Below are 21,474 nucleotides of genomic sequence, written 5' to 3' on the forward strand. Positions count from 1 at the left end.
TATGGTGTACCTCACAAACTTCCTCTGTGGAGAATACAGCCCCCCCCCACCTGCTGTGGTAGGATCCAGCAATAGGTTTTCCACATTTGTTTCCAGGGTTCTGGGTCCCTGCAGCAAACATAGGTTTTTAGATTCCAGCACTGAAAAGTAGGAAAGTTCTTGTTTAAGAGAAGCAAAAGATTCCTGTCTCTTCAGGGTGCTGTGGAGCAGGGCCATCTCTCCACCCGCCAGGCTGAATAATCACTGGATGTCAGGATGAAGGTTAGGTGATGTGGAGTCTGGATGTGGCAGGATTTCAAAGCACAGGGTAGATTCTGAAAGCCCTTTTGCCAGCAGTCCCCTGCTGCACTTTAAACCTCCAGAAACACTGGGCTTGTTGCTTTCAGACAACCCCACACTGCTTTTGCCTGCACATGCCTGCTCCCAGCAGGGGAACTGGGGTGTGCAGCCAATGGAGCAGGATTTAACCCCAGCTCATCAGCATGGGAACTGTCATGCAGCCAAAGCAGAATAGAGCCCCTCCCACAGGACAGAGGTTCCCTAATCCTGCGATGGCCCCCTCAGCCTCTGCGGTGAGGGGAAAGCACTCCCCCCTCAGGCCCCGAGCCAGCCCTGGCTGGAATATGAAACGATCAGAAAGCTGGTGACTTTGGAGGTGGGAAAATCTGATTCTGCCTGTGAAGCACAAACGCTTATTGTGCAGGAAACGAATCCTTTTCTCCTTGGGCCCTCCCAGCCCTTTGCTATTTACAGCTTCCATACAGTCTCGGGAGCCAGGGTTCCAAGGGCACTGGTGCCGGCCGGAATAGCCACAGGCCCCTGGGAGCAAGCAGACCCAAGGCCTTGGGGAGGTTGTGGTAGTGCTTGTGTCTTGCTGCATCTTCTTCTCTTGTAACGCACCAGGGTTCAGCAGGGACTAGCAAAGGGCGTGAGCTCCAAAGCAGTTTCAGCCCTGACGAGATTTCTGTGTGTGAAGTGCTTCTGCATCCAAGAGAGCGCATGTATACCTGATGGGAATCCTTGGTGGGTTGAGGCTCCCCTGCAAGCACACACCAGCTGTGTATGCCCACAATGCCAAACAGACAATTCTGGCTTCAAAAACCAGTTAGTGCACAAGTGGTCTGTGCTAGAAAAGGGTTTCCTTTGCAGCCACTTCACTGCTTCTTTCAGGTGAGTAGCAAAACAAGCCAGGATGCAGCTCACAACTATAGCTTCCTGCTACATGTAAACCTGGTAATTTTGGTTAATGGATTCAACACAAGCCAGGGTTGAAGCCATGGTTTGATACTGTCTTCATATCTTGTCTTCATTTGAAACCATGGTTTCCAGGTTTTCATTCAACAGGAGACTAGGCTGTGAGTTGGGTCCTGGCTTGTTTTGCTACACAGGTGAAAGGAGAAGCCAAACAGCCTCAGAGAGGCTCTGCATCTGCAGAAAAGCTCATGCACAAGTATTTTTGCCTTTGCATTGTGTGCAAACACGCCCCTCCCCCTATATACATGAAGCAAAAGATGCTTGGGCATATGCGAGCATCACAGCTTGGTCACATATGGCTCCTAGAAGGGCTCCACATGGAACTAAAACGTAAGAGTTTTGCTGTGTTGGAAGGTGGTCTGTATTGTTCCAGCCCTAGTAGTGTGGTTGGCAATGCACAGTATTGTGTAGAAGTTCAGTGCATTTCAGGAACTGGGATGTTCTGTAGGAAGAGGATAGATGTCATAGATGTTAAGCAGCTGTTCATAGCCTATGCAAATTAACAAATACAGTGGTACCTCTAGTTACGTACTTAATTCGTTCTGGAGGTCCGTTCTTAACCTGAAACTGTTCTTAACCTGAAGCACCACTTTAGCTAATGGGGCCTCCTGCTGCTGCTGCGCCGCCGGAGCACGATTTCTGTTCTCATCCTGAAGCAAAGTTCTTAACCCGAGGTATTATTTCTGGGTTAGCAGAGTCTGTAACCTGAAGCGTATGTAACCTGAAGCGTATGTAACCCGAGGTACCACTGTATTGGTATGACAAGTTTGCAAGAACTGAGCTGTTAGATCAAACTAGAACCTTGTCCTAAAGGTCAACTCTAGCTACAGTTGGCTTTGAGTAGTGCTAGGTCTACACTATGCCAAAAATGCAAGAAACCTGTGCCTGGCAATCCTGGCTCTTCCCCCTCAAAACTGAATTTTACAACTTGAGAACATTTGCATAGTTTCCTCTCCATTGCACAGTTCTGCAGTTTTTGTTTTGTCTCGTTTTACTGCTCTTTTGTGTAATTTCTTTTTGTTCTTCTAGTCATACTGAGGAGCAGGCGCCACGTGGAGCTAATACTCTTCTGGCTTCTGAAACTGCAGTGGGGGTTGCCACTGCAGAAAATTCATGGCTTCCCTGCTTCCCTGCTTCCCTGATAGGCAAGGGATTGGGCTGGATGACCTTTGAAGTGTCTTTTGCCTCCGTGATTGTATGTCCACACGTATTGAGGCATATCTTCATAGCCATGAGGGCTAGAAACCTGAGATTTTGTTTCCTGATTCTCAGGAGGCTAAATTCTATTCCCCCGTGTAGCATTCTCCAGCCTTACATCAACAGGGGGCTCACATAGCCCTGGCTCTGAGTTATGCACTCATTTGTAAGTTTTCTGCACACCAGCAGCAAACATTTGAAGTTTTACATCTCTTCTTCACATAGACTTTCCACTCATAGTATGACTTCTGTATTTATCCAGGGAGAAAATATATATACTGAACACACACACACACACCCCTGGGTCTTTTACATGTTCTTTTTCTTTTTCCTCTCCCTCCATCTCTCTACCTTTCTTTCTTGTCTGTTCATTTTTGGTGCATCAGGACTACAGAACAAGTGAAATTTCTCTGTTTTCTGTTGTAAGTATTCATTTCCTTTCTTTTTCTCGTGTTCCTCTTTGGGTTTTGGTGTTTTTGTTGATCTTTTCTCTCCCTCCCCCCCTCTCTCTTCACTGCATGCAGCTTCCTCGCCTATTTATTCTGAGATTTTTGTCTGTCTCTTGCCTTCAGCCTCCTCTTAGAAGACCATAATTTCACCTGGCAGCTTAGCTTTGCATCAGAATGAGGCCTGGGAGATGGCTGGGCTGGCTGTTGTGGCACGCTTGCTTTCTATGGGTTTCCAAGGCATAACAAATTCTGTGCGTTTTATGTGTGCTCCCCCCAAAACATTATGGCTCTTCTTTCATTCCAAAACCAAGAATTCGTTTTTGGTTAGCCCACCTTTGTTCAGAAACAAATGTCTGGGTCTTCAGTAAAAAAAGCCACATAGTTTCAGAGATCATGGCCCTTCACAGTCTCTAGTGGGGAGCTTCAGCTAGCTCTTATCTTCCACATTGCAGAAATGGAAAACCTACAGAACTAGGCACGGTAAAAGTTTCCCCAGAGCAGAGTGGGGAGGATTTGGTCCTCAAGTCCCAGGTGTCATGGCCAACAGCGTAGGGAGTGACACCAGTTATCCGCCCTGCCATCTGAAGAGAGGCTGCAATAGGCGCCTTTTCTTGCTTTAGGAAAAAGGAGAGCCTGAGGCAGCACTTGGGGAACCTTCTTCATCCCAAGGGCCACCTTCTCTTCTGGGCAACGTTCTGGGGGCCACCTGCTAGCAGTAGGCAGGGATCAAGGCAGAAGTGGGCAGAGAAAGGACTGCCATGTTGATCTTTGTTTATAGGACCAGTTTCCACACATAGCAAGAGGCATCGCTGCCGCTCCAGGACACCTTTGCCAGAGAGGCGTGTGGTCTACAGGGAGGGGCATGGCCTGGAGAGAGTCCCAAGGGCTACAGAGGCCACACTGGGCTCCTGGGCCTGAGTTTCCCCACTCCTGGTATAAGGCCAAGGCATAGATCCTCTATCAAATGCTGCACAATCCTGATGGAGATTTTCCCCATCACATTGGATGGATGGGCAGTTTCAGAGCAAACCAAAGTCAAGTCTTCCTTCATGTTGCTGTGGCAAGATGACTGTGAGGGCTAGCAGCTTAGAAAGGGGGATTAGATGCCTATGGGGTGGGTCTTACTGCATGGCGCCTCTGTGGTCAGAGGCAGCAAGTGGATGGCAGCTTCTGGGCAGCCGTGGCAAGAGGGGGCTCTTGTTGTCCAGCTTCATTGGTGGGTTCCTAGCACTGTGTTCAGTTCTTTATGGACCTGAGCTGCTTTGGGAGGCCAGTTTTGTATGAAAAGCAGAATGAAATCTGCCCAGCCTCTGGCATGTCAGGCTTCCTGGCTTATCATGGTGTTTCTGTGAATGAGCTGCCTGCTGGTGCACTCTGCCTACTCTCTCCTCCCCTGGCAAGAGGCGCTGTGCCCATTACATCTGAATGGGGTATCATGATTTGCACAGGGCTTTGCAGGCAGAAGCAGCTCTCCTGCTCCTGGGGAAAGCTTTTTGTTCCACTGTGCTTTCCTCTTGTGCCCTTTCCCGCAGTGGCATCACTTGGCTTCCTCTTCCAAGTCCACAGCAAGAAAGAAAATCTGTAGATGCCGCCACATCCATGGTATTGTTCCTCTGCTTCTCCTGGAAAGTGTTAGTCCACTTGGACTAGATGATCCTTGCGGTCCCTTCCAGCTGTATAATTCTGTGGTGCTATGATTTCAGTTTCAAACATTGTTGAGCCAAAGTCATTACAAGAGGCAAAGTTAACTTCTGAGATGCTTTAGCAAGAGACCAGTAGCAGCGTAGGAAGGTGCCTCGTATCAAATCAGATAATGGATCAGTCTAGCTCACTATTATCTTCTCTGACTGTCAGCAGATCTGCAGGTATTCAGGAAGGACTCTATCCCACCCTACCTGGAGGTGCTGGGGGTTGAGCCCAGGGCCTTCCTGCATTTAACAAGTACTGTGCCGCTGAATCGTCACCCTGGAAAAACTGACTCTGCTGCTTAATATCCAGGACTGGCTGAGTTGGCAGGAGACCTATGTTTGCCCTCGTGCAAAACGGCTTTTAAGTGCTGGCTGTTTCAGAGTCTATGGTCTTTTGAGCACAGTAGCCGTTGTGTTGGTCTCTCCCTTCTTCTCTCCCCACCTCCTGCTTTAAGAAAGAACATGGCCTTCCCTGCTCAGGGCTGAGATCTGCTATGCCAACAACGTGGGTGCCAATTCTGGTCCTGGTATCTGGTCCTGCCTACTTGCCTCCCTCCCTGACTCCTCAGCTCCCTACCCCACACCCAATAACAGAAAGTCCAACGCTGACCCCGTCCTCCCTTTCTCTCTGCAGGAGTGGCTGCAAGGTGAAGAAATACGAAGCACCGTCCCTGGTTCTCGATGTCTGCTCCCAGGTATGGGGTAGCCAAGAACTGCCACTTGCTCCCCACATTCACAGGAGAGAAGGCCCACACGATGGCTATAGTCTCCCTCCACTGTCAGAGGCTGTGCACCTCTGGGAGGGTCGGGGGAGAGCCGTGGCGCTCAGGTCCTGCTTGCAGGCTTCCCTTAGGCATCTACTGGGGGGGACGTGAGAGCAGGAGGCCGCATTCAATGGGCCACTGGCTGGATCCAGGAAGGATTTTCTTAAGTAGTAATCCATGTGGAAGAGCTTTGGATTTGGAGAAGGGTTCCTTGCACTAGAAGCCGGGGACAGGTGCACCTTCCAGAGTTGGCATCCTTGGGACTCTGCTTGGGCCCACGTCCCTCAGAATTACTCTCTGCTGTTCCTGCCTCTATCTGCCCTCTTCCTACTGTCCAAAATGAGACAAGGGAAGAAGAAGGAATGACAGTTTTTGCTTGCCTTGCTCTTTCCTGCAGTGCAGCGGAGCCGATGGGGCACAGGGGAAGAGGGCAAATGGCAAAGAGGGGAATCCACTCAGGGAACGGTCCACACTGAGGGCATCTTAAGAACCTAAAGCAGACCCTGGAATATTGGCTGAGTCAGACCATTGGTATTATCTGCAGTGGCTCTCCACCAAGCTACGTTGGGAGCCACCTTGTGCCAGGAAAGGCAGCACTGGCAGGAGCTCTCCAGTCTTCCAGAGAGGGTCCCCCCCCCCCCGCCAGCCTGAACAGGAAGAACCTGAGCCTTGTTTGAGATACAGCATGAGCCGTACCACTGAGCCACGGCCCTTCCCACGGAGGCATCCGACTGCCTGCCTGTTAGGAAGACAAGAGCTGCAGGCTAAATTAACTCTTTTCCCAGAAGCTTTTTTAAAAAAGAATAATAATATTTATTTATTTATTTATTTATTTATTTATTTATTTATTTAAACAAGAATATACACCTCAGTTGCACACAAGAACCGGGGGGGTGGGGGGAACGAATGAAAACTAAAATTAAACATGCTCATACAAAGCACAAATCTGAGTTGTTTCCTTCTCATTCCCCCCCCCCCCATTATTACTGGCGTTGAGAAGTAGCAGCATTTTTTAAAAAAAGATTTATTTAAAAATATCAGGATATTGTCTTTGAGATCTTGTGATATTCTCACTTTAAAAGGTTACTAAGAATTCCAAATAGAAGCATATTTGAACATTTCAATCATCATTAATATATGAAATACATTTTGCCATGTACCGTATCAAGAATGAATCTTTTTTAGAGGGGTGTCCTCTGGTGTACCTTAATTTTCAAGTTTGCTTTTCAGTGTATTAGCTATGGACCAGATTTGACTCTACCAGATATCCCTATTCAACCCCCCTAAATATTTTCACTTTCTTGCAAGAACCATTTTGGTGGCTGACAATAAATATAGAATCAATTCAATGTTTTAAGAAGCTGGAAAGTGAGAAGGAGTGGAATGGAAGGCACAGACAGTTGTCCCTGGGCACTTCCAGATCCCCCCCCCCCATTAATGTTATCCAAGTCCTGGGCAACGGGCTGACCCTGTTTAACTGTCTCCTTGCTTGTGCAGGACAAAGAGGAAGCCGTGCTTGCCTCCAAAATCCCAGACCTTTCCAACCGAGATGGGCATGCCACTGACGAAGAGAAACTGGCTTGCACATCCTCCAGTCAAAAGGCAGCGGACTTGGAGGCGAAAGGTGAGCCAGAGGAAGACCTGGAGTACTTTGAGTGTTCCAATGTTCCTGCGTCCGCCATAAATCATACGTTTTCATCCCCAGGAGAAGGTACGAAAGTCTCTCCCTCTCTGTTTCACGTCCCCTTGCCTTAACCTTTAACCTCCCCATCCTATGCCCTCCAGGTATTTGGGACTACAGCTCCCAACAGTGCTGGCTATTCTGATGGGAATTGCAGTTGCCAACACCTGGAAGGCTCCAAGGGAAGAAGCGGCATTGGGGGGACGTGTGTGTGTTTCTTGAGAGGACTGTCAGCTGATAAATGGATTTTGGGTCAAATAGGCACCTGCCATTTTGAAAGAAACTGTCTTCTGTGTGTTCACTCAGATGTAAGCCCTGCTCCATTTGATGGAACACTCAGTCCCTAGCAAGCGTGTTTAGGATTGTAGCCTTAATTCCAGTTAAGTTTCACTTAATGTGCTTATCACCAAAGCCCATGTAAAGGTGTCTTTTTGAGATTGGGAAGCAGACACCTAATTTCATGGCCATGCATTCACTCACCACCACCACCACCACTGCTAATTTTGCACTCTTGGTGTAAATCTCCTACCCCCAGTGAACTTCGCTTTATCATGAAAGTGCCTGTTGACACCAGGAGAACCTTTTCTTCTAAGGCCAATTGCAGTGAAGGGGGGTGTCGAAATTACAGCTGGGGAGAGAAGACTTTCTCCTCTCTGGGTGCTGCGCTCTCAGTGAACAGGAGGGGCTCCCACATGTATTGGTATTAAACTTTAGGACAGAGGAAGAGGCCTTCTTCCAGTGACCGTTGGTTCATTTAACCCAGTATTGTGTGCCCTGACTGGTAGTGGCTTTCGAGGGTCCCAGGCGAGGGTCCCTCCCAGCCCTGCCTGGGGATGCTGGGAATCCAACCCGAGACCTTTGGCATGCAGTGCAGATGCTGTGCCCCTGAGCCCTTCCCCTTTTAAACACCCAGACATGGTTGCTGATCCTGCAACTGGAGTAGCACCAAGTTTGTCCCTAAGCCAGTGTACTGTTTAATTATTAGGTGGCTGGACATCTTTTATGTTTTCCACATTAATTTTCTGGTAGGGCTATGTAGCAAAACCAAAATGGCCTACTAGAAAAAGAAAACTGAAGAGGGGAACCTTTAACTCTGATTAAAATTTATCTAGTCTGATTAATTAATTAATTAATTAATTAATTAAAGCTTTTTGTGATCTACTGATTTAAAACTATTGAAACTTCCTCACCTTGTAGACTCTCTTTCATTAACTACAGAACCATCCTCATTCCATGCTTTGCCAGATTTTATATCTCAAAAGCATTAGAAAAAGCTCTAAATGTCTCTTTTTGGTGGGTGGCAAGAGAAGAAACAAAGCCTGGAGCCTTACTCATCTCTGCATTTGACAACCATGTAAGCAGTTACAGGAACATGTTCAGCATTTCCGAAGCAGAAGGACTGAAATCTGTGCTTATCAGCCATGAGCATAGAATTCAATCCATCGAGGAGTGCACTGGCAAAGCAGACCCCTGCCTGCAGGCCAGTTGACATATGACCTCCTGGTGGTCTCAGATGATTGGCAGGTAGATGGCCCTGCCCTGCTGCCAAAGTTGACATGTGCAGCAAGGAGAGAGAAAGATCTGACCCACCAGGTTCTCCACCCCTGAACTAAGTGCTGGATCATTCCATGTCAAGTGTTTAAATGCCTTTTATCTTACCATTTCATACTGCTTTCAGTTTCAGTTTCCTAAAAGTAGTCTAAGAGAAGGTCCCAGGTTTCAGTTTTTAATTTTTTATCTCATCCTGTTTTTAGTTATGAGGGAATTACAAAAAATGGACAATTTTGGCCTTGCCATGCTACATAAAAACCTTTAAAGCTCAGCCCAGAATTGTGATATTTCAAAACTAAAAATACTAATCTCTTCAGATCTTCATGGGCTTTAATACGATATGTCACACGATGGGCTTGCTTTGAATTCTAAATTTAAGTTTCAAAATTTAAAAAGTCATTAAAAATTAATATGATTAAAAATTTCCTAAGTAATGTATTGATTACACCATATTTCTAAGAGTTACTTGCAAAAATTCATCTTGGGATCTCAATGTGATCACATTAAAAATATATATATATTGTACATACATGTCTGCCTTATTGGGTTCTATTTAGAATCATAGAATTATAGAATCATAGAATCATAGAGTTGGAAGAGACCACAAGGGCCATCGAGTCCAACCCCCTGCCAAGCAGGAAACACCATCAGAGCACTCCTGACATATGGTTGTCAAGCCTCTGCTTAAAGACCTCCAAAGAAGGAGACTCCACCACACTCCTTGGCAGCAAATTCCACTGTCAAACAGCTCTTACTGTCAGGAAGTTCTTCCTAATGTTTAGGTGGAATCTTTTTTCTTGTAGTTTGGAACCATTGCTCCGTGTCCGCTTCTCTGGAGCAGCAGAAAACAACCTTTCTCCCTCCTCTATGTGACATCCTTTTATATATTTGAACATGGCTATCATATCACCCCTTAACCTCCTCTTCTCCAGGCTAAACATGCCCAGCTCCCTTAGCCGTTCCTCATAAGGCATCGTTTCCAGGCCTTTGACCATTTTGGTTGCCCTCCTCTGGACACGTTCCAGTTTGTCCGTGTCCTTCTTGAACTGTGGTGCCCAAACTGGACACAGTACTCCAGGTGAGGTCTGACCAGAGCAGAATACAGTGGCACTATTACTTCCCTTGATCTAGATGCTATACTCCCAGAATTGCATTGGCTTTTTTAGCTGCCGCGTCACACTGTTGGCTCATGTCAAGTTTGTGGTCAACCAAGACTCCTAGATCCTTTTCACATGTACTGCTCTCAAGCCAGCCCCATCTTGTATTTGTGCCTCTTATTATTTTTGCCTAAGTGCAATACTTTACATTTCTCCCTTTACATTAGGATAAGTGGGTCTTCTTGGAGTAAAATATAGCAGAATAAACAAGATTTCAAAGTTTAATATCATTTCCTTCAGGCATTTCTTTAAAATGTTATTCCATTAAAAGGAATCTGAAGAGCCAGTAAGGCTTTTCTTTTAAAAGTGTGTTCCAAGGCGGAGAAATCTTTTGTTGTTGTTGCAGGATAGAATTAATGCTTTGAAAAAACTCTTGTTAGCTTGTGGGTTGGCTTGCTTGAAACAAACTATGAGTGATAACCCAGGACAAAATTTGGCTGCAGTTTGTTTGGCGTGAGACAAACCATAAGCCTCGGTTCACATGGCCCACTAAGCAAAAATACGACCCACAAGCTATAGCCAAGGTTGGTTCTTGGGTTCATAGTATGTCCTGAGTGAGACAAACCACAAGCTTCGGTTTGCATAAAACGCAGAGCAAAAACCATGGCATAGCTCCTGGTTGCAGAGCAAGTCAGCTGCAAATTTCACCCCATGCATCAGCTTGTTCACACTAAGCCACAGTTTGGCTTCCTGTTTCTTATGAATCCAAGTCAGTGTGTAGGAGGGGAAGCACCATTTGTTTTTGTTTGTTTGTTTGTTTGTTTGTTTGTTTATAATATTTTATTGCATTTTACACAAAAAAGAACAAAAAAGCAAATTTCCACAAACATTACAAAAGAAAAAGAAAACATAGACAAAAAAGAGAAGAAAAAAAGAGAAAAGGAGATTTTAACATAAAAAAAGCTCACTTTCCAATTATAACCTTCAAAACCTTATTTTCCTTACTTCCACCCGCCTCCTGATCTTGTATACTATGTAATAATTAGTTCAGCAAGATCATTCCTTATTCATTTTGATTCTTAATCCCTCCCTTTGTGCTCTTATTTAACTCAGACACTAGAACCCCTTCTTTTCCTTTTCAATGTCCTCAACATTCAAAGATTTTACAGTGTTTTTGTAAATAGACTTTAAACTTCTTCCAATCTTCTTCCACCTGCTCTTCTCCTTGATCTCGAATTCTGCCGGTCATTTCAGCCAGTTCCATATAGTCTATTACTTGCATCTGCCATTCTTCCAGGGTGGGTAGATCTTGCGTCTTCCAATGCTTTGCAATGAGTACTCTTGCTGCTGCTGTAGCGTACATAAAAAAGGTTCTGTCCTTCTTTGGCACCAATTGGCCGACCATGCCCAGAAGAAAGGCCTCTGGTTTCTTCAAGAAGGTATACTTAAATACCTTTTCCAGTTCATTATATATCATCTCCCAGAAAGCCTTAATCCTTGGGCACGTCCACCAAAGGTGAAAGAATGTCCCTTCAGTTTCTTTACATTTCCAACATTTATTATCGGGCAAATGGTAGATTTTTGCAAGTTTGACTGGGGTCATGTACCACCTATATATCATTTTCATAATATTCTCTCTTAAGGCATTACATGCCGTGAATTTCATACCTGTGGTCCACAACTGTTCCCAGTCAACAAACATAATATTATGACCAACATCTTGTGCCCATTTTATCATAGCCGATTTTACCGTTTCATCCTCAGTGTTCCACTTCAACAGCAGATTATACATTCTCGACAGTATCTTAGCATTGGGTTCTAACAATTCTGTTTCCAACTTTGATTTTTCCACCTGGAAACCGATTTTCCTGTCCAAATGATAGGCCTCTCTTACTTGAAAATAGTGTAACCAGTCTCGCACCTTGTCCTTAAGTTTCTCATAACTCTGCAATTTCATTTTGTCTCCCTCCTGCTCCAAAATTTCCCAATATTTTGGCCAGTAAGATTCCATATTAAGCTTTTTCAGGGCCTTTGCTTCCATAGGTGAAAGCCACCTTGGGGTTTTATTTTCCAATAAATCTTTATATTTCATCCAGACATTGAACAGGAGGGGAAGCACCATTTGGTAGGGTATTTGAAAAGGAGATCTCAGGCTCATATAGCTTGTCTTGCAAATGAGCAAACAAGCCACAGCTTGGTTCTGTGGCTCCAGCCCCATCCCCTGTAGCTTGGTGAGTTCCAAAGCAACCCTTGGTTAAGCAAAGTTGTTGGGTGTGGAAGAGGAGAGATGTGCAGTCCAGAGGCCAGAGAAGGAGCTGGCGGGGGGGGGGAGTGGTGGCCTATTAGCCAACCTTTGGCTCCTCTGAGACACTTGCCCAATCAAACCTGCTGTTAGCTGGAACTGGGTGACTGGCCTCCAGCTGTGGGAGGCCTGAGGAGGCGCCATCATCCTTGGTGTCTGCCCATAAAATCAAGCCTCATGTGAGAGACTCAAGTGCGGCCAGCGGGTTCCAGGAACCTTCTTTGTTGTGAGATCTCAGGGGTGATTTGGGAGTTTGGGCCCTCAGTGGGAGCTGGGAAGCTGAGACATGTTGAGTAAGGAGGTGTGTCAGGAGGAGGAGAAATAGATATCTGTATACCGTATTTTTCCCTCTATAACACGCAGATTTTTTCTCCTAAAAAGGAAGGGGAAATGTCTGTGCGTGTTATAGAGCGAATGTGTGGTCCCTGGAGCAGAAAAATCAGGCAAAAATCATATCGCGCTTCACGGAGAAGGGAAACCTGAAAAGAGGAAGCGGCTGCTTTCCTGCATTCTGCCTCAGGGTCTTACTGCCTACCCTCCTCTGTTTCGTTGCTGTGTTTGCTGAAACGGAACAAAGAGCAGGGAAAGCCCCTCCCCTCCAGGCAAGCAGAGGGGAAAGTGTTGTCTCTGTGCTCCGGTACTGCTGGGGGAGAGGGAGAGAGGGGGGGAGGGAGAGGGAGAGAGAGAGAGAGATGGCTGGCTTGGGTGGGGGAAAACTTTTGCCTTTCTTTCCTCCCTCCCGTTAAATCCCTCTCCTGCATTCCTCCCCTCCAGGCAAGCAGAGGGGAAAGTGTCGTCTCTGTGCTCCGGTACTGCTGGGGCAGAGGGGGGAGGGGCAGAGAGAGGGGGGAGGGAGGGAGGGGGGAGGGAGAGAGAGGGGGGAGGGAGGGAGGGAGGGAGAGGGAGAGGGAGAGGGAGAGGGAGAGGGAGAGGGAGAGAGAGAGAGAGAGAGAGAGAGAGAGAGAGAAATGGCTGGCTTGGGTGGGGGAAAACTTTTGCCTTTCTTTCCTCCCTCCCATTAAATCCCTCTCCTGCATTCTTAGCCAGCTGCTTCTCTGCACACCCCTCTCATGTCCCTTCTTTGTTTTTCCTTCGCTCCCCACTTAAAATGTGGTTACAAAGCATGGATCCACATGGATCCTCAGGATCTTTGCATTGGGTCACCCCAAATTCACCATCAGATCACATAGCATGTCCATGGCTACAGCCTGCATCAAAAAAATCACGCACCCACTGTTGCCTGGGGCTGCAATGGTGCAAAAATGTGGTTACAAAGCATGGATCCACAGGGATCCTCAGGATCTTTGCATTGGGTCACCCCAAATTCACCATCAGATCACATAGCATGTCCATGGCTACAGCCTGCATCAAAAAAATCACGCACCCACTGTTGCCTGGGGCTGCAATGGTGCAAAAATGTGGTTACAAAGCATGGATCCACAGGGATTCTCAGGATCTTTGCATTGGGTCACCCCAAATTCACCATCAGATCACATGTCTGTGGCCACAGCATGAAGCACAAAAATGATACATCCACTGTTTCATTCAGAATGTTTTTTCCCTTGTTTTCCTCCTCTAAAAATGATGTGCGTGTTATGGTCAGGTGCGTGTTATAGAGCGAAAAATACGGTATATTTAAGACTAATTTGTATAATGGTTTATGTGTCATTTTATATTTATTGTTGCTATTTTAGTTGCTTATACACCACCTAGAGGTATTTTTATATATTAAGTAGTATAGAAATAGTCTAGATAATGATCATGATGCCAAATCATAGTTAAAACATGCCACAGTTTGTAAGCCCACAACTGACCTTGGCTTCACAAGCTGATTTTGTTGTCAGAAAACAACCCCTAGTTAATCTGCTATTCTGGGTTCAGACATTCACGCAAACCTCACTTCAGCTAAACAAACCATGGTGTATTGGTTCTAGGGGTTGCTCGTGCGTAAACCGGTGCAACGCCTGGCTGGGTTCCTGAGTGAACCTTTTCTGTCCGGACAGCCACTCACCCGTGGCTGTCTCAATTGCTGGCAGAATCCGTCAGTGGGCGTTTCTTGAACTTCTTCCAGCAAAGAAGCTCTTTGACGCCTAGTCTCCGCCTACTCTCCCTGCGCAGAAGCCTTCTGCGCAAGGAGGGTGTAGGCAGCGGAAGACCCTTACTCCCCCCGCTAGTCCCTGGCAAGGAGTCATGTGACCGCCTCGCCGATTCCCCCATCTGCCCCCCTTCTCCACTGGTGCTACGCTGATTCTCTTCCCCAGAAGATGGTCTGTCTCTCCCCATCCCAGGACGCTCTCTGGGACCCCTCCGGAGCCCGCTCTCTCCCTCTGGCCCTGATGGCAGTTTCCCTGACACATGGCTTAGCGTTATTTGTGAACCAGGCCAGTATGAAAAGGGTTCCCTGCAAATACACAGTCTTAAATGCTTTAGCAGATCCCCAAAGGCCAAAGCCCCATGGCTGAGTCCAAGGGGCTTGAGGAGCATTCTGAGGCAACTGGAGATGGCATTTATTGGCCTAGCTGATAAGAATAGAAGAAAACACATGAAACTTGTTTCGATCAGCTTTGGCTATTATGATGCTTGCATTCTTGTTATTCTGGGGAGAGAAAACAGCTGCTGCTAAGAACCACATGCAAATCTCCACAGGGTGTGATGCCCCATTTCATGGAGTGGAGCAAAATGACAGCTGTTTTTCCTGCAAAGCAGTAACAACAAGGAAGGGAGAACAGAGAAGAACAAAAACTAAGTCACCCTATTCTGGCACTTCTTATTTTCTGCAATTTTTCAATGTTAGTTTTTGCATGTGGAGGAATTCACACAAAATCTTACTATCTGAAGCAGAAAAGCTAAGCAGCAAGCCCCCCCTTCTGTTCTGCTAGTCGACATGTGCTATGATCTGCAATGAAGTTTTCCTGTGCATGCCTCATTGAAATGAATGGAGCTGCACAAGAGCAATGGATTGTTTCTTTCCCCCATCCCTGCACATCCATGTGTTATTCAGATCCTAAAAGCACAAGAAGAGCCTGGCTAGATCTGCCCAGCATCCCATTCCCAACATGCCACCCAGACGCCTCTTGCAGAAGCCCACCCCAAGCAGGAGAAGAGGGCAAATGCTCTTTCCTACTGTTGTTCCCCAGCGACTGGTATTCAGAGGCATCCAGCCACTCAGACCTTGTACTCCATTGGCCCAGCTGGCTGCAGCAGATGGAGATGGGAAGTCTCACAACATCTGGAGCACCACATCCCATTGACATGGAGGTGTCCTCAGGTTACCTGCAGAGGGTGAATGGCTTGGTTCAAGATCAGGCTTTATGACTGATCTGGGATTCCGACCAAGCATTTTATTGTAACCAGTTATGCAGCACTCTTGGCTTCCTCATTGTCGAGCATCCTCCAACCTTTCTCTCCTAGCCCCCTCTCAGGCTCTGACCTTGATCCGAAGGGCTGCTTCACACATTACAGGAAGCTGCATGCAGGCTTGCATAGCATAGCTAATCTTGGTTCTCTGGGGCTTAGATTTGCATGCTGCAAGCACTTCCAAATGTTTCCAGCAGCCACATTCTTGCTTTATACACACAGCAGATGTACATCAAAAAGGGGGGCTGTAATTCTGAAGGAAGAATGTGAGGAAGCGCTTCTCAACATCTAAAATGTGAAGGATGGGCAGTGCAGTGCACACCCAGTGACTGCCAGAGAAGAGGTCTGTTGGATCCCAGCCCTTTCCCTTCTGTAGGGTCTTGGCATTGCCAGGGACATTCAGGTGGCCTCCCAGGATCTCTTTAGGCAGTTTCCTAGGTTGTCCATTTTGCAAAATTGCCCAGCTGGAGAAGGTGTCTGTCCTTCCCATCCTCGGTCATTGAGCCACTTCACCCAAGTGTCATTTGTGAAAAACATCAGAAAATCACCCCAGATCTAACAGCTCAGCTGGTCCTTTCATGTCATCCAGGATCTCCATAAGTGTTTCACATCTGACCGAGATGAGATAGACGCTCAGTTGTTGAGTTGCCAACTAATAAAAGAATCAAGTGCAGGGATGAAGCAGGGAGGGCCCCAGCTCACTGAGCGAGCACATGCTTTCCATACTGAAAGCTCCAGGTTCAATCCCAGGAGTCTCCACTTAAGAAGGCACAGGTAGATTAGGTGATAGGAAAGAGCCTTCTCTGCCTGGGACCCCGAAGAGACACTGCCAATCAGAGTAGACAGCAGTGGACTGGATGGACAAGTATTCTGGCCGGATATAAGGCACCTGCCTAGGACCTGGGCTGGATCTACACTGATCTCCTAAACATATTGAAAAATACTGTAGAAAACTGCTTAATAGCAGTTTCCCACTGCTTTTGGCTTGCTGGTGTGCAGCGCCCTCTGGTGTCACATTTTAATAACACATTTTTAACGTTATAAATGACAAGTGTAGATCTGCCCTTGGTGACCCTTAGAGTCCTTCCTATCAGGACACGTCAAAGCATTGGGTTTATCTGCCCAAGACCCTGGAGAAGTGGTGCTTTTTTACTTGTCCTGAATTTTTGAACATTCTACTTCCCTGGATGTCCAGGAGTGCTGGTGTGATGAGAGACAGAGACAAGGTTTTTTGTATCCCAGTTCTCCAAGCCATGCATGATTTTATAGGCTCCTCCTCATTAGTCTCAGTGTCGCCCTTGTAGAAATCAGCAGGGAAGAGGATCACAATGTGTTGACTCTCCCTGTCTTTGGCTCTGGTTCCCCCTAGAGTTGGGCCCCCTGCTTTCCACCCCCATCAGTCACAGCGGGCACCAGCCACCACTGCCCTGGAGAGCCACTGCCAGCCAGAGCAGATAAGACTGAGCTGCATGCTCAAATAGCCAAACCTGGGATGAGCTATCTTCCTCTGAGCCGATGCAAGGAAGCACAGGGGGGAAATCTTCCAGGTGCAACTTTGGCATCCCATAGTCTTAAAAATAGGGGTTGGGTGGGAGGGCAGGAGAGTCTCGACTCAGAGAAAAGGGCTTCCACTTTCTTCTTCCAGTCATCACCACTGAGACTCCAGCAACCAGTGTGTGACCCACTTCTTTCTTCTGCTTTAGGTTTTGAGAAGGACACATCGTTGAGCAAGGTGGCGGAGAGGGGCAACCCTGGGGATCCCTTGGTAAGCACAAGAGCAGTTTCTGCCCTCCGTTGAGCAAAGAAATGCAGTGGCTGCACCCATAGAAGCCGTGGATCTTGCTCTTCACCTGAATGCCTTGCAGCAAAGGCTCTTTCACCCCTCCCTTACTTTTGAATATATGTGGGGTTGTTTCTGCTGAAGCACGGAACAGCCACAGGTGGCATTGCTGGCTAGTGAATCCTGCCTGGGAAGGACCTCTGGTTTCTTCTTTGTTGTGTGGGTGTACATGCATGCATGATTTCTGACTTTGCCTTAGAGCCAAACTATGCATGGTGCTATAAAGGCCACTTGGTAGCTACACCTGCAGTTTCTAAAAAATGTAATACTAGTTGGGGGTTGGGATTTCATGGGAACTGCAGTGTGTGGAGGGGGGAAGCTTCTCCCTCTCCCTCAATCTTACAGTACTACGAGGCAGGCAGTTTTTGTTGGGATTGCGTGTAGGAAGCTTCCTTATGCAAAGTCACAGCCGTTGCTCCCTGGAGCTCAGTTTTGCCTCTCCAGGGTCTCGCACAGGGACAGTCCCAGTGTGACCTGGAGATGCAAGGATTGAACTAGAGAGCCTCTGCGTGCTGTGGATGTGGGCTGTAAGCTCCTGCCCCACATGTGCAGAATGTGAACATGGGTGCTATCTTCAAAGTTTGCTACAAAGGGATGTGGGAGACGAGCTGTGTCTCCAAGGGCCTCTGTTGGCAGCTCTGCTGAGAGAGCCCTTGGCTGGAATAAAGGCCTCTTGGCAGCAACATCCACCCCATACATTTAAAGTGCTGTGACACCACTTTAAACATTTGTGGCTTCCTTCACAAAGAATTCTGGGGGCTGCAGTTTGTTAAAGGTGCTGAGAGTTGTTAGAAACCCCCATTCCCCTTCCTGAGCTACTACTCCCAAAGTTCCCTATGATGAATGATTGATTGTTAAATGGTTGGTTGAATGGGGGTCTCCTAACAGCTCTCAGCTGCAGCTCCCAGAATTTTTGGGGAGGATGTGGCTGTTTAAAGTGGCATTATGGTATTGTAAGCATATAGAGGGGAGGGGGAGAGAAGGGATAGAAAAGGGCAGATTTAAAATGAATCATGCCACTTCCTTCTGGGACGGATCAGGGCTTGTTTTTACTTTGCAGCAGCCTCTCTCCAAATTTTGCAACCAAAAGGTGTGTCATTGTGTTTAAAATGAATAGTGCAAAAAGTTGCATGGACATGCTCAATTTATTAGACTCTGAGGCTGTGATGTTCAGGTTTTCTTTTGTTTTTAACCTACTTTGCAAGTAGTATAGTGGCAAGAGCAGGGATACTGACATCATGTTTCTTTCCCTGGAGTCCTCTGTGGAGAGAACGCAAAGGAGATGAAGGCAGGTAGCAAGGGAGACGTAGCCAAGGACCACCCACCCACCACACACTTCCATCACATTAGTTCTTGGATTCTGAAACTCAAAATAACAGTGTACAGTGGAACCTTGGTTCTCAAACGGCTTAATTGATGAACAAATCAGAACCCGAACGCCGCAAACTTGGAAGTAAGTGTTCAGGTTTGCGAACTTTTTTCGGAAGCCAAACTTTCGATGCGGCTGTCGGCTATGTTTCCAAGGTGTCTGCACCAATCAGAAGCTGCACCTTGGTTTTCGAACATTCCTGAAGTCAAACAGACTTCTGGAAGGATTACATTTGAGAACCAAGGTACCACTGTAATTCTGTACATGGTTGTCTGCCATGGCTGCTTGAGCTGAGATTCCTGCGTTGCAGGGGTTGGACTAGATGACCCTCGGGGTCCAACTCTACGGTTCTATGATTCTGTGCTTACTTGGATGTAAGTTACATTGAGTTCAGGGGAGCTCACCTCAGGTAGCAGGTTGAATTATGCAAGTGAATACAGTTGCACACATTTTGCAATGTACACACACCTGGCTAATTTTGTTGACAGCTGCCTTTTTAAGGTTGATGCTTTTGTGTGGGACTTTGGGGTGGAGTGGAGAGCAAACTACACAAAAGTTAGGTGTGAAATGTGAAAGAGCAGCTTCATAAATTACCCTGGAAGCACCAAAAGAAGTTGCATAAGATAGTAACACATCTCCGGGGGGGGGGTATTAATTATACATCAAACCTCTTTTAGAGATGGGGAGTTTATGTGGTCCCAAACAGCAGGGCCAGCTTATGACATTTTGCTGCCTGAGGCAAAGGACAAGACCACAGACTCAAGAATTGTACAGTTGGAAGGGACTCTGAGGATCATCTAGTCCAACCCCTGCAATGCAGGAATAGGCAGTTTCCTCATACAGGGATTGAACCTCATTTTAGAATCTGAATTGTAGAGTTAGATACAGCCCTATATGGTTGATGTATCAGCACTATGGTGCTGCCCTGGCCATCTTTGCTGCTTCTTTTTCCTAAGCCCAGTTTGCCTGGCCAGAGCGCTTCCCCCTCCTTTGACATTTCCCTCTCCTCCTCCTCAGACTTTCCACAGGATTTTAGACTTCAAAGACCCACAGATTTGCTCCCCATCATCACTTTCCAGAAACAATTGAAGACATTTTTGTTCCAACAACCTTTCCCAGATGGATGGCTAGGGATCTCTGCTGTGGGTCTCAATTTTATGTTTGTGTTTTAATTTGTATTCTATTTTTGGTGTCTTTTTAAATAGTTGTTTTTATTATATCTTTTCCCATTTCCTTGAAATATATATGTGGAAGGTGGTTTATAAATTCTGGATTGTATCCAAAGTTGCACTGAGTAACATGTTCCCAACTCCTTGGAACTCTTGTTTGGACCACTGGAATCGGGGTAACGAGTTCAGGAAGAACTTTCCCAGTTTGAAAGGGATGGCTGGTTTTTGTCTTGACGCAGTCCTTCTTTCCACAGGGAAGTTCTGAACTATCCTCTGGGGAAAAGGCCTCTGGAACTGCACCCCATGAGACGCCAGGGAGTGCTGAAAGCCCCCTAGATGCGATTTGCCTCAGTGAATCCGATAAGATGGCAGTTCTGACTCTGATCAGAGAGGAGGTAAGAGCTGCACGGGGGGGGGGGGCATCAGGATGTCAACCATGTAAGGCTCGTTGGTGGTCTATGTTTCTGGAGTGTGTGTTTTGGGTATGTTAATTTAAGTCACTTAAATAATGAAGACAGTGTTCGGAGGGGAAAGAAATCCTTTTCTTTCCCAAAAATTTTTTATTCATTTTATAACACAAATAAAAAACACAAACAGAAAAAACAAACAATACAAACAAATTCTTGTCATATCCTTATTTTTCTAAACTTCACATTTTATCACTTATAAAATACACTATCATCTTTCTTCTAGCCCTATCCACTTCCAAAGCTATTCTAAGATTTAAATATTAACATTTTTTTTCAAATATTCTTTAAACTTCTTCCAATCTTCTTCCACCGTCTCTTCTCTCTGGTCCTGGAGTCTCCCAGTCAGTTCGGCAAGTTCCATATAGTCCATCATCTTCATCTGCCATTCTTCAATAGTTGGTGAATCATGTTTCTTCCAATTCTTCACTAGTAATATTCTCGCAGCTGTTGTGGCATACAGAAAAAAAGTAAGATCCTTTTTGGGGATTTCACCCCCCACTATATCAAGTAAAAAGTTTTCTGCTTTTTTAATAAATGTGTTTATCAACACTTTTTTCAATTCATTATAAATCCTTTCCCAGAAGTCTTTTACCTTGGGGCACGTCCACCACATGTGGTAAAAGGTTCCTTCTTTTTCTTTACATTTCCAGCATTTATTATTATGAGTATGATACATTTTTGCTAACTTCACTGGTGTTAAATACCACCTGTACATCATTTTCATCAGATTTTCTCTTAATACATTACAAACTGTAAATTGGATTCCTTTTTTCCACAATTTCTCCCAGTCCACCATCATAATATTGTGCCCCACATTATGTGGTGCCCCACATAATATTGAGCACCACAGTTCAAGAAGGACACGGACAAACTGGAACGTGTCCAGAGGAGGGCAACTAAAATGGTCAAAGGCCTGGAAACGATGCCTTATGAAGAACGGCTAAGGGAGCTGGGCATGTTTAGCCTGGAGAAGAGGAGGTTAAGGGGTGATATGATAGCCATGTTCAAATATATAAAAGGATGTCACATAGAGGAGGGAGAAAGGTTGCTTTCTGCTGCTCCAGAGAAGCGGACACGGAGCAATGGATCCAAACTACAAGAAAAAATATTGCACCTAAACATTAGGAAGAACTTCCTGACAGTAAGAGCTGTTCGACAGTGGAATTTGCTGCCAAGGAGTGTGGTGGAGTCTCCTTCTTTGGAGGTCTTTAAGCAGAGGCTTGACAACCATATGTCAGGAGTGCTCTGATGGTGTTTCCTGCTTGGCAGGGGGTTGGACTCGATGG

The 21,474-nt window shown here is 46.3% G+C and overlaps 1 protein-coding gene across 5 annotated transcripts in view; it reads left to right on the forward strand.

Moving 5' to 3' along the window:
* Positions 1 to 21,474, forward strand: part of TACC1 (transforming acidic coiled-coil containing protein 1) — a 100,954-nt gene that overhangs the window by 52,067 nt on the left and 27,413 nt on the right. For 3 of the 5 annotated variants that reach the window (XM_079954975.1, XM_079954972.1, XM_079954976.1), the window contains 5 exons: positions 2,838 to 2,873; positions 5,223 to 5,283; positions 6,850 to 7,063; positions 17,044 to 17,105; positions 19,973 to 20,113. In XM_079954975.1, coding sequence (XP_079811101.1) covers positions 2,838 to 2,873; positions 5,223 to 5,283; positions 6,850 to 7,063; positions 17,044 to 17,105; positions 19,973 to 20,113 — 514 coding nt within the window. The remainder of the gene's footprint in view (positions 1 to 2,837; positions 2,874 to 5,222; positions 5,284 to 6,849; positions 7,064 to 17,043; positions 17,106 to 19,972; positions 20,114 to 21,474) is intronic. The other 2 variants (XM_079954974.1, XM_079954973.1) reach the window with 2 other exon arrangements.

This window comes from Podarcis cretensis, assembly GCF_951804945.1.
Source record: "Podarcis cretensis genome assembly, chromosome: 15".
NCBI lineage: Eukaryota > Metazoa > Chordata > Lepidosauria > Squamata > Lacertidae > Podarcis > Podarcis cretensis.